This window comes from Manacus candei, unplaced genomic scaffold, assembly GCF_025592945.1.
Source record: "Manacus candei isolate 608988 ecotype Guabito, Panama unplaced genomic scaffold, ASM2559294v1 h1tg000033l, whole genome shotgun sequence".
Taxonomy (NCBI): Eukaryota; Metazoa; Chordata; class Aves; order Passeriformes; family Pipridae; genus Manacus; species Manacus candei.
Window position 1 is genome coordinate 6264300 of NW_026138081.1, and position 14393 is coordinate 6278692.

The 14393-nt window shown below is 37.0% G+C and overlaps 1 protein-coding gene across 13 annotated transcripts in view; it reads left to right on the forward strand.

The window, feature by feature from the left end:
- SIPA1L1 (signal induced proliferation associated 1 like 1) overlaps positions 1-14393 on the forward strand; it is a 215175-nt gene that overhangs the window by 184395 nt on the left and 16387 nt on the right. For all 13 annotated transcript variants that reach the window (XM_051791511.1, XM_051791500.1, XM_051791498.1 and 10 more), the window contains 4 exons: positions 1550-1699; positions 6406-6530; positions 9246-9364; positions 11833-12272. In XM_051791511.1, coding sequence (XP_051647471.1) covers positions 1550-1699; positions 6406-6530; positions 9246-9364; positions 11833-12272 — 834 coding nt within the window. The remainder of the gene's footprint in view (positions 1-1549; positions 1700-6405; positions 6531-9245; positions 9365-11832; positions 12273-14393) is intronic.

The following is a 14393-nucleotide window of genomic DNA, read 5'->3' on the forward strand; positions in this document are numbered from 1 at the left end:
AAGTTAAATTCAGTTTGGTATTCTAGAAAGGAATTACTGGATTCAGTATGGTATTCATCATGGTCAGGCATTAGATAATTCTTTTATCAAAAAAAGAGTTACTATTAGCCATATGCACTTTATGGAATTCCAGATGATCAAGATGTTTGATCCAGTCCTGCTGCTCTTTCCATTTTAAGATTTTGTTAGTTTACTGGTTTTTGCAATAGTACTGAGGAGGACAAATTCACGTTTGATATGAGTATATGTATATATGCTCATACACACTGCTTGGATATATACACATACATGAGTAACATTAATCAGTGCAATGGTGGTTTTTTAATTTTCAAAAGTTTTTTTTTAACTTTTGAAGTTCTTACAGTATTGTGGTGAGAGCTGATTTAAAATCTGCCACTCCTTTACAGATACGGATTAAATGTCCAGGCTAAGATCTTCTAAATCCCCAAATCTGAGTTGTGCACTGAGGCAACTATCTGTATGTTTCACTGAAATCAGTATCCATTTTTCAAATATTGAATTGCTATTTAACTTGTGCAACTTACAGTATTTTTCCTAGATAAAATGAATAAAGGTTTTGTGTTCATAGTAGGGGTTTGATGTTCATGAACTCAAACTCCACTTAAGTTGCTGTGAAAGTTCTGAATGGCTTCAGTCACCACTGAGTAGAACCAAAATCAGCAAAGAACTAACTAGCTAAGAGCACTGAATTGGGTTGGGGTTTGGGAAACAAAATACTGACAATTATCTAAAAAAGCCTCCAACTATACAGGCTATATGAGTCAAGCAGTGTAAGCCTGCTGCTTCCAGCCGTTCTGCCCAGGTGCGTGTGTTGCAGTTCTAGACTATTTGCTGTATGGTTATTCTGACATTTGTAGGCTTCGTATGAATCAGAGTTCTGATATGTCAAGATAGTTTTATATTAGAATGTTAAGCATTTAGGAGAATTTTAAGGTGTTAGTTATAGTTAGCATTGCATTTTTTTAGTCCTTTTGTCTTAATGAGGACAATTTGGTGGCATAGAGATAAACTTGATACTCCTGGAAGAGTTTGCGTAGACAGCTCACTATAGTTAGTTTAAATTCCAGGCAGGAGTTTGCTGTGAGAATTGGGAATATTTTCTTCTGTTTGGTAGTCCAGGAGTTGAACTCGATGATCCTTGTGGGTCCCTTCCAATGTGGCATATTCTGTGATTCTGTATTTTGATGAGGAGTGTCATGCTTCATTATTCCTTACAATCAATTTGTAACAACAGATCATGACTTTAGAAACTGGGGTTTTTTTCTAGTGTGTCAGGATTTTCTTTCCACACTGGCCTTTCTTCATTTACTCCCCTGCATCCAGGTTTTTATAGCTGATTTTCTTCATGGTTTCTAGTAGATTAATAAGAGGAAAATGTCTGATCCTTCAACTGATACAATTTCTACTGTCTCCATGACATCATTTTCTTTGCTGATGCGACAATTTGCATGGTAGTGTTCATCATGCTTTGCAGTCTGATATTGCTGTTCAGTATTGCTGATTTGACTGGTTCATTTCCTTGGAACAGACTGTCTCCTGGCTCTGACGTCTATGTCACAGTTTCATCCATTGCCTTAGCAAGGTCGCAACAGTGCCGTAATTCTCCAAGCAACTTATCGTCCTCAAGTGACACTGGCTCTACTGGAGGCACATACAGACAAAAATCTATGCCAGAAGGGTAGGCACCAACCTTTTTACATATTCTAAACATATTGTTCTCTGTTTCATGTGTTGTAACATATATTAAACTAAAGGAGTGCTTACACAGCCTCCTGTGTTTACATACATTAAACCATGTTTATTTTCAAATATCACTGTCATGCTTCTTGAAAAAGCCAGTTTTAAAAATCCCTTCTTTCCCTTTCACCTTTGCAATCTAACCTCTCTCTCTGATCCTAGTCTACAACTGCTCAGGTTACTGTACAAAGAGATCTTTATGTATTTAAAAATCTTGATTAAAGGTAGCTAATGAAGTGTGACAGATTGCTTCATTTCACAGGTTTAGATTGTGAAATAAAAAAAGTAATAGGTTTGGGACTTTGCAGTCTGCTAATAGTTGAACAGTGTAGAGTGCAACTAAGACTTCAGATGTGTAGGCACAAAAGTGCTAATTAGTCCACAGCTGGCTTCTTTTTCATGTATTCACAGTCATCCTGTTTTAAGGCTTCCAACATTCCAGAAATCTTCAAACTCTCTGAAGTGATCCAGTGTCAATGTAAGGGGCAACTTGCAGAGGAATAAATTAAATCTGTATCATTTTCAGAGAGCACCAAAAGGAGCAGTAAATCAAACATCTCCAAGTAGAGAAAAAAATACTTGACAGCAGAAGAGCTGTCCGCCACATTCCAAATTACTTTCTGTAAAGAAGATAAAGGGGCAAAATTGCTCATAGTTCACACTGCAAAACTTCCTCTGAAGTATTCTTGAGTACTTTGCAGGTCATTATGTGCAATTCATTTTGGTTTTATAAAGTAGAAATACCTTTTTCTCTATTTTAAAAAAATATGTTATTAGTAAGATTGAATGCCTTTGTCAGGAACTGCTTAGTACAAGGCACTGTCTTTTGCCTGTTTTAGGTGCTCTGTGTCAGTCCAGAGAATGCTGTTCTGATCATGTATTTGAAAAATTGCTGCTTCTTGCTCCACAGCACTGAAGATTTGCCCTCCCTGTCCTTCCTGCAGCTCAGTTTGAGGTTTTATGAAGAGTCGATCTCTTCTCTGCTGCACATCTTCATGAAGGCTTTGATTCATAAGACTATAAGGCCTGTTCTGGTCATTGTTTAAATTTGTGCTTAAGTCCTACTAACATTAGGAAATTTGCTCTAAACCCATTAAACTTTGCTGTAGGGAAACTAGATAGAAGTGTGTCCAGAGCTCTGCAGCTGGAAAAAAGCACATAACATCTGTATATGCTGCATACTTTCTGGCTTATTCACATCACACCAGCAGCACTTGTGTTGCCTTGGAGCAGCTTGCGCTCCCACTATCGTCTGCTCTTTTCCAACTATGTCATTTGCACTACAAGAAAGGTATTGCTGCCATATGTCCTTAGACCATCACAACCGTAACTGCTTGAGTAGGAAGGGGTTTTCAGACACTCTTGGGTTTTTGTTTTGAATTGACCTCAGAGCACACCAGCACCCATCCCAAACCTTTTCCATCTTTAAGTTAATTATACACATATGTTCACTACAGAATTCTTGAAGCATTTTGCAAGTTCAGCAAAGACATGTGTCCTAGAAACCTTGAGTATACAGTCTTTTTGGTTTTAAAGTTTTAATTCAGTGGAAGGAAACACTGTTTAAATGAAATAATGAACGAATTAACGCATGAATTTTGCATCTTCCTTACTAGATGCTCTTTAAAAAGAAAACACTTATTAAACTCCAATTATATTACTATTATGTTCTGTTCCTATAGGAAAAGCAGTTTGCCTCTCATACTGCCCTTGTAAATATGAATCATATTTGCTTGGGAATTCCCAAACATTTTCTACCAGGCTCAATGGAAAGCATGAAAAATGTGATTAGGAAGGAAACTTTTCCTTGCCTCAATAAGCAGTGTAATATCTGTCACATTACAAAAAATCATTGCAGTTCTACGTACGTGTTCTGTTGAGATTCACCTGAAAGACCAGATTCAGGGCAGCTCTGTGGTGATGTTCAGTGTTCAATTGCTAAGATGTTAGAGAAGAGGTGGGCTGAAGTAACGACCAAGGGGAAACCATGTCTTGGAGGTAATCTTCCAGATGTGAGGTCCCACTGTACTCTAGGTACTTCTCAGTCCCTGAAATGTTCCAGTGCAAGAAGTCTCAACTGCATTACTTGTGTATACAATTATTTCTTGTTGCATAGTATCACAGATTTGGAAAGTTTGTGAAATTTAAATGACCAGAAGCATGGGTGTGAGTCAGGCAGAGACTGGTGCAAGCAGTAACTGCTGCCTCTACTAGATTATTGTTCCATATCCTAAACTGGATATAGGCAGAAACTTCACTGCCTTCAAGAATATCCAGATTGGTCTTGATGTATATATGTGTTTTGTGTACTTATGCTGTGTATACCTGAAGGTATGTATATGTAATAATAATTACTAAGTAATATGTAATAATAGTTTTACCAAAATAGTAAGCTTCATTGTATGACAATTTCACTGTTCTTTTAATCCAAATTGATTTCTCCTTCGATTTTTTGGGGTTCTTTCCTTCATACCCTAATGGGCTGTATATTTAAGCGGCATAAAATATAGCACCACTTGCATTTATTATTCCTGCTGTTAAAATAGCCCACTTCATGTAAAAAGGCAGTCTAATGACATTTCTTGCTGCTGAGTTAGTAGAGCAGCGATTCTAATGAAATAAAATTAGAAATATGGTGGGTTTGTGTATTTCTAAACTTGAAAAGAGATCCTACATCACAAAATATGCCAGATGCAAGACTGACTGCTTTTATACATATGAACATTGTGGAGGTTAGGTACAAAGACATTACAGGAGAAAGTAAAATACCGATTCAGTGTAACTTCATTGCACCAAGGTTGGGCTTTTGACTTTTAGATACCAGCTTCTAGTTATTTTGTCATGAAAACATGTTCTTCCCATTATAGTTTACAAATCTTGAAAGTTTGAAAATTACCTCAGATCAGTGCTTAAGAAATCTGTCACCTTTTAAATGCTGTGCTTAGACTTTTTATGTGTATGTTGAATTGGTATTGAATTCATCATGTTTAATTTAGGTATTTGATCAAGTGAAACCCTACCTAGTGTATGTGAATAGAAAAGGAAAAGGATTTACTCACTTCATGTAATTTCCTTAATGTAAATAGTTTGTATCCAGAAGGCAGAGATATACAGGTTTTCATCACTTTTTTTAATTCATCAAAATGTGTGTCGATAAATTAGAGAGCAGTGAACAAAAGGGAAGTAGGATCATGTTCGGGTAAATTTTTAGAAGGCCCAGATTTCAATATGCAATATTTTGAAGGTGTGCTGCATGTTACAGGCATGTTCCAGCTGCTTATCTTTTAAGAATGGGAATGGGATTTTGTTGTTCTGAGTCATATGATGTTTCTTTGGTGGGTTAACAAATGCCTGAACTTGTAAGTGGGAGAACTACACTGAGCTTGTTCTGACAGTTGGGTGGGTGTCTTATGTTGGAGGTCGTATGGGGCAGTCTGTAGCTTGTAGAGTTAAGTAGAAAGCACAGTTCGGGTATTTTATTTTCTGTTATTTTGTTATACATTAAAGCTGGAGAAACTCACTGATATATAAATGATATATCAGCTTGAAATTCTGTGTGTTATTCTGTGCATGTGGAGTTCTCTTTTTCCTTAACGGTATGTCTGATTAAAAAAAAAATCTCAGAAATGCATTGTTCTTGATGAATTCTTAATGATTGATTTGCTATTCTGAACCCAACTATAATTCTTACATACTTTTAAGTGATTTATATGTAATATAGAACTGTAGATTTAAGTTTTACAGGCTTTTAGGCATATAAACCCTAAAAAAGGTTTTAGTATGGCACACAGACACTGTGTTTCTGAACTGGTTTCTGTAATCTATTTGACTAATCTGGCAGGATTTACAAAGTCCATAGAACAGATTCTTCCTTTTGCTCTGTATGCTTCCTTTTACAGTTGTACGTCTCACTACTTTTCTACACCTATATTTAACTTGCACTAGTCCACTCAAATTATTTTATGATCCAATAACTTAATAATTTACAGAATTCGTAATCCCCAGGTCTTGAGAATCCATAACCAATACAGTCACCTTTAATAGATGCTTATTTAAAATATTTGGCAGTGTAATGTTGTCCCAAACGAATCCATGTTGTTGGTGTATATGTCTGCATCATGTAGAGGTATGACCTTACAACTCTTTTGGTTAAAACCCAGCAAAGTGGCGGAGATCCATGGCATTGTCCCAACAAACTTTCTGATGCTTTCTTTGGCTAGTTTGATGTAGTGCTTTCGCAGTTAAAAGGATCCAAACTTTTCCATTTTACTCGTTGTGATGAGTTTTTTGTAACCATGTAAGAGTCTGGTTGTCTTTTCATGTAAACATCTATGTAAATGAAAACTAACAATTTTATTTCATGATGTTTTGATCTGTTTTTTTTCAATTGTATCATTGTAACCAGCTGTTTTTGATCAAAGATGCTCAATAAACTAATGTATACTGTAATCTTATGCATTAAAAGTGCTAAATGGGTCCAGAGAGCTACCAGAAAAATTAAATGGTAAAACATTATAAATCCCTTAAGCATTTGTGCTGTGTATTGGTCTGTTGTTTGACACTGGCTTAAAAGTGCTTTTTTCCCCCCTTATGTGAGATTTATGTATATTTAAAATCATTATCTGCTTTGTTTTTTGGGGAAAACAGGTTTGGAATTAGCCGTAGATCCCCTGCTTCCATTGACAGGCAGAACACACAGTCAGATACGGGCGGTAGCGGCAAATCCACACCCAGCTGGCAAAGAAGTGAGGATAGTATCACTGACCAGATAGGTAGGTAATGAATTCTTTACAATGAGCAAGTGGTGCTAACTGCAAGGTGACCTTGGTAATACCTCTCCATGCAGAGAGAGCACCCTCTTAAGCACTGTGTTTTCGGTGTCTTTGAAAGTTAACCTTGTTCATCAGGATGAATAATTAGGTCTGGAGCACATACTTAAGCTTCCGCAGTCTGCTTCCTTGAGACCTGTAAGTATCACCTGAGGAAGAAATGATTTCATTTCTTCATTTCATTGTGGGACTAAATCTACCTTAATGCTCTTACCCTGAAACACACTGTCTTTTTAGAAGCAGTTGGGTAGACACACTTGTTAATTTGTCTTGCTGTTGAGGACTTGTTTGACCTTCCCCACTCTCCTGAGTAGCTTGGCTTAGTTTAATTTTTTGCTTAGTTTGTCTAAAACGCTTGTGATGTTCCTTTTCAAATATATAAATGTAAATTGACTGTTTGATCATTGAAGCTATAAAAATACCATGTACAAAATGGAAAAAATGCAATTAAGGTTTAAATAGTGAAGTCAATCTATAGCTAGGTAATCGCCTTCCACCAGTGTATACATTTTCAGTGCACATGGCAATTAAGCTGTCAGCTTAGGAAACACATTAACAACATAAAACAGATAGGTACTAAGAATTTATATTGTTAGGCCTTCATTTGAAGTTTTTGCACATAGACCTTTTGCTACAGCTATGGCTTGACTTAAATGGGTACTGGTAAGATTAACACTGATGAAAATGTCCTGTCTACAGAAAGCATTGATCCAACATGATGACTGTGGCCAAGGTTGCTAGATTGGGTTTTTTTCTAACTTTTTTTGCCATAGATTAACCAATTCCATACTTTTTCTATTGCACATATAGGTCATTTTACTGCATCAATATATAAATGGACTAGTGTTCAACACAGAATAAGCTTCAGTGAGATCAGGAGTTTAAGGCGTATGCCAGCCTCAAGTTCTGAAGATGTACTTAGTTCACATACCTTCACAACCTCAGTAAGCTTGTGCCTTGTTACTGAAGCCATCTGTCAGTACCTCCCTCACAACTCCCCCCCATACTTCTCACTGCAAAACTGTGATTATACTGATGCACAGTTCTCATTTTGACAGAACAATTTTTAATCACATATATTTTGATATGGAGTGATGGTAACGACACATGTAACAGTGATCTTTTGCTCAGCTTTACTTTTGCAGACCAATAGTTGAGTATTGGTGCTGGCACTGAGTGGAGCTGCCAACAAGTTCTGTTCTACAGTATCAGGTGTCAACATATTAGCAAAATAAATAAAGCCAAAAAAACTAGGAAAAATTGTGTGGTAGAAGAGATGGCTCCGGCATTTGGCAAAAGCTGGGAAATGCATACTGACATATAATCCCTGTATTTTATCTCTTGTGTATTGTCCTGCATTCATAGAGTCGCAGTTGGAAGCTGCATCTCTGACTGGAGACTTTATTGCCAATCTGGTGAATCTAGGTGAAAGTTTGGTTCTATGACAGATAAGCACTTTTCCATTTGGGATAATCTGTCTCAAGGTAAATAAGGCATTAGGTGTAGTGAATCCACACACTCACTCCTTCCTGGCCCATCCTTAGCTACGGAACACCTTTGTTCTTGATTTGCTGACACTGCTTGCTACCACTTGTCCAGGGCAATCAAATTTGATGATAATATTATTGCTATCATCATTATTATTCTTTTAAAACCCCACAACTTTCATTTGTTTTTAAAAAAGATAGTAATGCTGCAGATTAAGATGAACAAACTGTTGCTGTGTTGAGGAAAGCACTGCTGTTTACCATGGGTATTGATAAGTATTTGATGTTTGTAAGCACATACTCTAATTAAAAGGAGCATTTTTTTCAAGTGCAGAATATATGTAAAAACATATGTAAAAACTTACAGCTGAGACACATTCTTTTAAATTACTGACCTTGGGCTCTGAGGAGGCAATTACCTACCTAACAGGCTGTATCTGAGCACCCTCAAGACTTCCATATTTATCTCCTGGGAAAAGAGTAAATTTAATTGCCAAAATGCACTCCTGTGAGCATACACGTAAGATGAATGATTTGAATTCCATCCACTTCTGTCAGGCTTAGTTTAATAAGTATTCCTTTTGTACACTTATGCAGTTCCCACATTCGCAGCAATGTTTAAGAGAATACTATGATTTCGACAGATTTTTTGCTATCTCTTCAATTAGAAAATTTTTATTTAACTTACCGTAACTTTGATAAGAAATATGTGTAGTAATTGTACTGGAAAAAATGTGTTCATTCAAGTGATCACTGTAGACTTTTGCTAGTGTCCTGCCTTGCGTAGAATGCCATTTTAGGAAACGTGGATCTTCAGTCTTTTTAATCTCTCGCTAGTGGGCATCATGCCTATAGTGATACAATGTCAGTACACTGTGAAAATGAATATTCCACTCTTTTAATGCTCTGATATAGTGCTGTTTGACAAAAGGGACATGAAACCATTCAGGTTGGTCTAACAAAAGTCAGGCTTCCTTTTTCATGAAGTCTTAGTGATTTACGCCAGGCAGGAATGGGCCCTCACTTCCTCACCTGTGTTTTGTCACACTATGTATTAGTTTTTGGCTAGTGGTAGTATTGGAAAAATTGCTGTGTAAAATGAGGTTACACATCTTTTTAGCCTGTTACACTGCATATGCTCTTCAGTATGTCATTGTGTGCTATATTGCAGAACCAACATGCCATCTCCCAGCAGTATCAAAAGTACTGCCGTCCTTCAGAGAAAGCCCCAGTGGAAGACTGATGAGACAGGATCCTGTGGTACACTTGTCTCCAAATAAGCAGGGTCATGTAAGTCATCCTGAAAAAGGAATTATTTGATATTATGGTTTTGCTCCACAAGCTCTTGATACCAAAAGTGTAGTGCAAAGTTATGTTTAGAGTGTCAGCTAAAAAAGGAAGGGAAAAAATCCCACTCTCTACTAAAACCTGGAGAAAGCAGTAGAGCAGGCCTGTTGTTTTCTAAATCCTACAGCACAGCACATTGAAATATTTATTAGTTAATAAAGTTTTGCTGCCAGTTGAACAGCAACTGCTAGTCTGTTACCTTGTGATAAGTAAAGGATTTGTGGAAATTTTCAAAGCTATTCCTAGGCCTCATACATAAGACTTAAAGTTTACTAATATATCTTATAATACAATGCCCAGAAAGCTGCTTTTTCAAGACAAAATAATGATCTTGCTTTTGCTTTTGTATTTTCTCCATTTTCATCACATAGTGTAACCATTAATTTCTTTCCATAAGGAAATTAATTCCTTCCACACTGTTGGAAGTCTGTCCAAAAGGTCTGCTTGGAATCCTGCTCAAAAAAAATCTTTCTTGTTCTATTAGTGTTCAGGATCTAAAGGTAAATTCTGTCCTTCTGTCTCCACAGAGTTAGATATTCACACATTTATGGAGACTATCACTTCCCAATTTACATACAGAGAGATTTACATACAGAGATAAATGCAGTAATGTTCATAAATTTAAAATGTCTTGAAAATTGTTAAAGTCACTGGAATAAAAAAACCCACTCTTTAAACTTTTACCCAATAACCTGTATCACTTTTTTTTTATTTATATATACAACAGGCTAAAATACAGAGTTGTGTTGTATGATGATACTAAAAGTATTAGTTGCATTTATTTAGATGTGAGAAAGTCTTTAATTGGTTCCTGGTCTTTAATTTGCTTCTGCTTACCAGCGTTATTCTTTCAATACAATTGGCAGTGTTGCTTTTAGGTTATTAATTCATAACAACACCTATTTATTATTTAAAATAGAAAACATCAAAAAAACCCAAACAACAATGCACCTGTCTTCATATTCTTAGAAGTACAGAGTAGTTTTTGAATTTAGATTGACCTGTTTTCCATGAGATGTATTTGACAGCAAAATAATGTAATACATAACTCGTTAGCTTGAGTGCAAAGTGCAACACTGGAATTATTAATGCTTGCATTCTTCTTGTTTAGTCATTGTTAAAGTAAATCTTTATTATATGGACAGATGGATTGGGGAGTGATGCATTTCCTAATGAAGAGCAGTGACTTTAATTGGAGACAAATAGGAGTCCAGATCAGCTTCATATTCCTCCTGTTTTTCTGTCAATTCTTGCTTTAGTATAATAAAAGACATGGATGCTGATGATTTCTATCTCTCAGTATGCATACATTCTCTATTTCCCCTCTTTTCAGGTGAAAACAGAAACAGTATCTATTTTTTTATATTTGTTTGGGATCTCTGCCCATGTCTGTTCAGTAAAACTCTAGGGGTAGACAAATAGGAAAGTTCTAGGTCTCCTTTCCATCCATTCCCTTATTCCTAGGCTATCTGGTGATCAAACAAGTCGATTGCTTCCTGCTTCAGTTCTGATTCTGTAGATGATCAGAACTTAGATAAATTCTTTGAACTTCAGATGGATATAAATACTCCAGTGGTAGATGAGCTGCTAAGTAACAAGTGTATGGCAAGAAATTCTTCCCAAAATGGGATATTCCACCAATGCCCACTATGAAATTGAGGGCATTCAATTTCTCTGTAATAGTGAGCTGTAACCAAGAACAGGGCATACAAACCAACCAGACACTGGCATGCCCTGATTAATAATTTAAAAGCTTTACATTAAAGCTTCCTTTCATGCAATTCTGCTTTCTGGAAAACAATTCCAAATTCGTTAAATGGTGTTTCAGTGGTCATTTGCAAAGGACACTCCTGCTGAGGAGGAAATACAACCTATTGGAGAGGGGAGGAAGAGCAGTGGTTATGATCTTCTTTGACCTTTTGATAGGCAATTGGATTATTAAAATAACAGACACTTTCTGTGGATCGGTTATGTTTTATGTTCTAAAACATTACAGTCTTAAAATTAGAATATTTTTAATTGCCATAGTTATAAATCAAGTCAAAGTCTACATAGCTCAGCCAATTTCATTGGACTGGGCTGAGCAGAACTGTGCTTGGAAGGAACCAGTGTAAAGTATTTTGGGACAAAATACAAATAACTCTGGCTTTTCCTGAATAGTTAAGACATGACTTCCAAATCCATATGAAAAGTTTTGTATGTGCACCCGTAACAGAGCACATGCATTGTGTTGGAATTAAATTTTTAGAGTTTATTAGTCTCCTCAATGTACTTATCCCATACCTCAGGGTAGAAGAGCTAGTATTGTACAGTGGTGACTTTTATAACTCTTTATTTCCACCTCTCCATTGCTGTAATTCTGAAATAAACCTACAAATGTGGTTTTTTTTGGATTATTGTTTCTTCTATAGTCTGACAGCCACTACTCCAGCCATTCCAGCAGCAATACTCTCTCCAGCAATGCCTCCAGTGCTCACAGTGATGAGAAATGGTATGACAATGGAGAGCGCACCGAATCAGAGCTGAACAGCTACAACTACCTTCAAGGGACTTCAGCTGACAGTGGCATAGATACCACTTCCTACGGACCTAGCCATGGCAGCACTGCCTCCCTGGGAGCAGCGACATCTCCCCGTACAGGGCTCACGAAGGAGAAGGTGGCACCACTGTGGCACAGCTCCAGTGAAGTCGTCTCCATTGCAGATAGGACATTAGAAAAGGACAGCCACATGGACCGGAAAACTGAATCTTCACTGAGCCTGGATATTCACAGCAAGAGTCAACCAGCTTCCAATCCTCTAACAAGGGAGAATAGTGCTTACAGTCTCAGTGATGCTGTCTCACATACAAGGTAATTTTCACCTCTCGTGTGATTGATGTTGAAGAGAAAGGTTTCTAACTATGTTCACCAATGCAAAGATCTCTGTGCAGAATGCTTGAAAATTAAGACCACCTTTAGTCTTCACATCTGCTACTGCTTGTAATACTAAAAGTCTTTGAGAGCATATTCCATACTAAACTGCTGCTCCTAAACTACTAAGACAGACATGGCTGATGTGTTCTGTTCATAGGGAATATCTTGCAACAACTGCAGTTCATATTGGATCAGAAAGGAGATCAGTCCATTTTTTTAATGAACAGTTTAATGTGAGATTCTTTTTTAGTCTTGCAAGTACCCATTTCAGATGTTTTGCATTTTTTCCCCCAGTCTTTTTGTTTAGAAATGCAGTCAGTATGATCAATACTGAGAGCAAGTTGCTTGGGAGTGCTAGCATGTAGATCTTAATCTCATTCTGCTGCAAGCTTGTGGGTATGACAAATTACAGTCACCTTCCCTCTCTTCCTCAGTTTTGCCACTTGTAAAATCAGCAATATCAAGTTTGTGTATAATATACTTGAACACCTCAGGTAGAAGATACCCACTTTACAAGTTAATCAGCACTGGTAGAGGCAGAAAATGTTTTAGACCATTTTCTTAACCCATTTTCCAAGAAGTATTCAGTGTGCTTTTTGAAAAAGACTCCTGCTCTGTCATACTAGCAACAGAGAAAAAGCATAGGTCTTTCAGGGAGGATGCATGATTATAGTAATTTGTTGGCCTTGTGGAGCCTGACTGTTGCATTTTTATTCTTAAGGCATCTCTGTTTTGAGTTTGTAGCTAAAATACCTACAGACTGGAAGCAATTTTTGCTAATTGTTTTGAACAAAGCTACTGTTTGTGCAAGACTAGATGTGTATTAGACAGTTCAATAGCTCCTCATACAGTATCTCCAAATAAGGGGTTGTCATAGAGACTATAATGGTCTCCAAGTACTTTGTCATGGTAGTTCTGACTAAGAAATCTATTAATGCCCGTCCCAGTCTGGTTTTGTGCCTCTCTTCATTGGTCATTTTTGGCACCAGAGCTCGTACTCAGTTGGTATAAATCCCACCCAGGTGTTTGAGACTGGTGTTTTCAGTAGCTATTGCATGCATGAAGGACTTGAGGAAGTCTGTAGAAAACACTGTGCAGAAGGATTTACTTAGATTTTGGACAGGTTAGCATGTGCCCCTTTCTTGAAGATAAAAATCTGTATGGTGGGTATCTACCTTTTATTTTAAGATAAGCATGCTTATGCTTATGTTCATTTTCTAACATTCAGTAGAATTTACCATATGCCCTTGCAGTACTTGTCTGAATGTAACTAGCAGTAGCATGAAATGTGAGATTCTTATATGCCACTTGTAATAAAATTGTCACTAGCATTTTCATTTGGAAGGATTTTTTCAGAATCGACTTTAAGAATCCTGGAAAATTTATGTGACTCTTGGAAGTTCTGTTGTAAAGCTGTGCCTAATGGGAATGGCATCTTTGTACATCTGAGGTTCTGGTTTCTTCTTTGAACTTTGCAAACATAAGTCTAGGTTGTTTTCTCATTATTTATAATACTATAACATTGTGTCTCCAAACATGGTATTTTCTCTGGTTATTTTGGATTAATACACGTGATGTTTCTCTGATGATATTGAAATTATTCTCTCCCTGTATTTTTGGGGCTATTACTGAAATTTCCAGATAAAAGTTCCCCAGGCTTTATGCTGGAGATAACAGTTGAGGTTTCTTTTTGCCAAGTTCCATTTAAACTCGAATGTTAATAATGCAACTCTTTACAAAAAGGAGTAGTAGCAGTTTGTAGAACACATGGGGCATAATACTTCAGAAATACTGCAGTTCTTGGACCCACATAGTTTTTTGTGTTGGATTAAAAACAGACTGACTCATGTTCCTTCTTTATTATTGCTTATTTTTGAAGACTAGAGCATGTGTTTGATGCCTCACAATAAAGCAAAAGCACAGTCTGGGCTAAAAAGCTTTTCTTTTGTTTCTTGTGGCACCCTCAGTTGGTGGTTGCACACTGAATAACAGTGCTGACCTGAGGAAACCCCGGGTCCAGCTGTTTGCTCCCCACTGTCCCATAGTTCTCTCTATGGA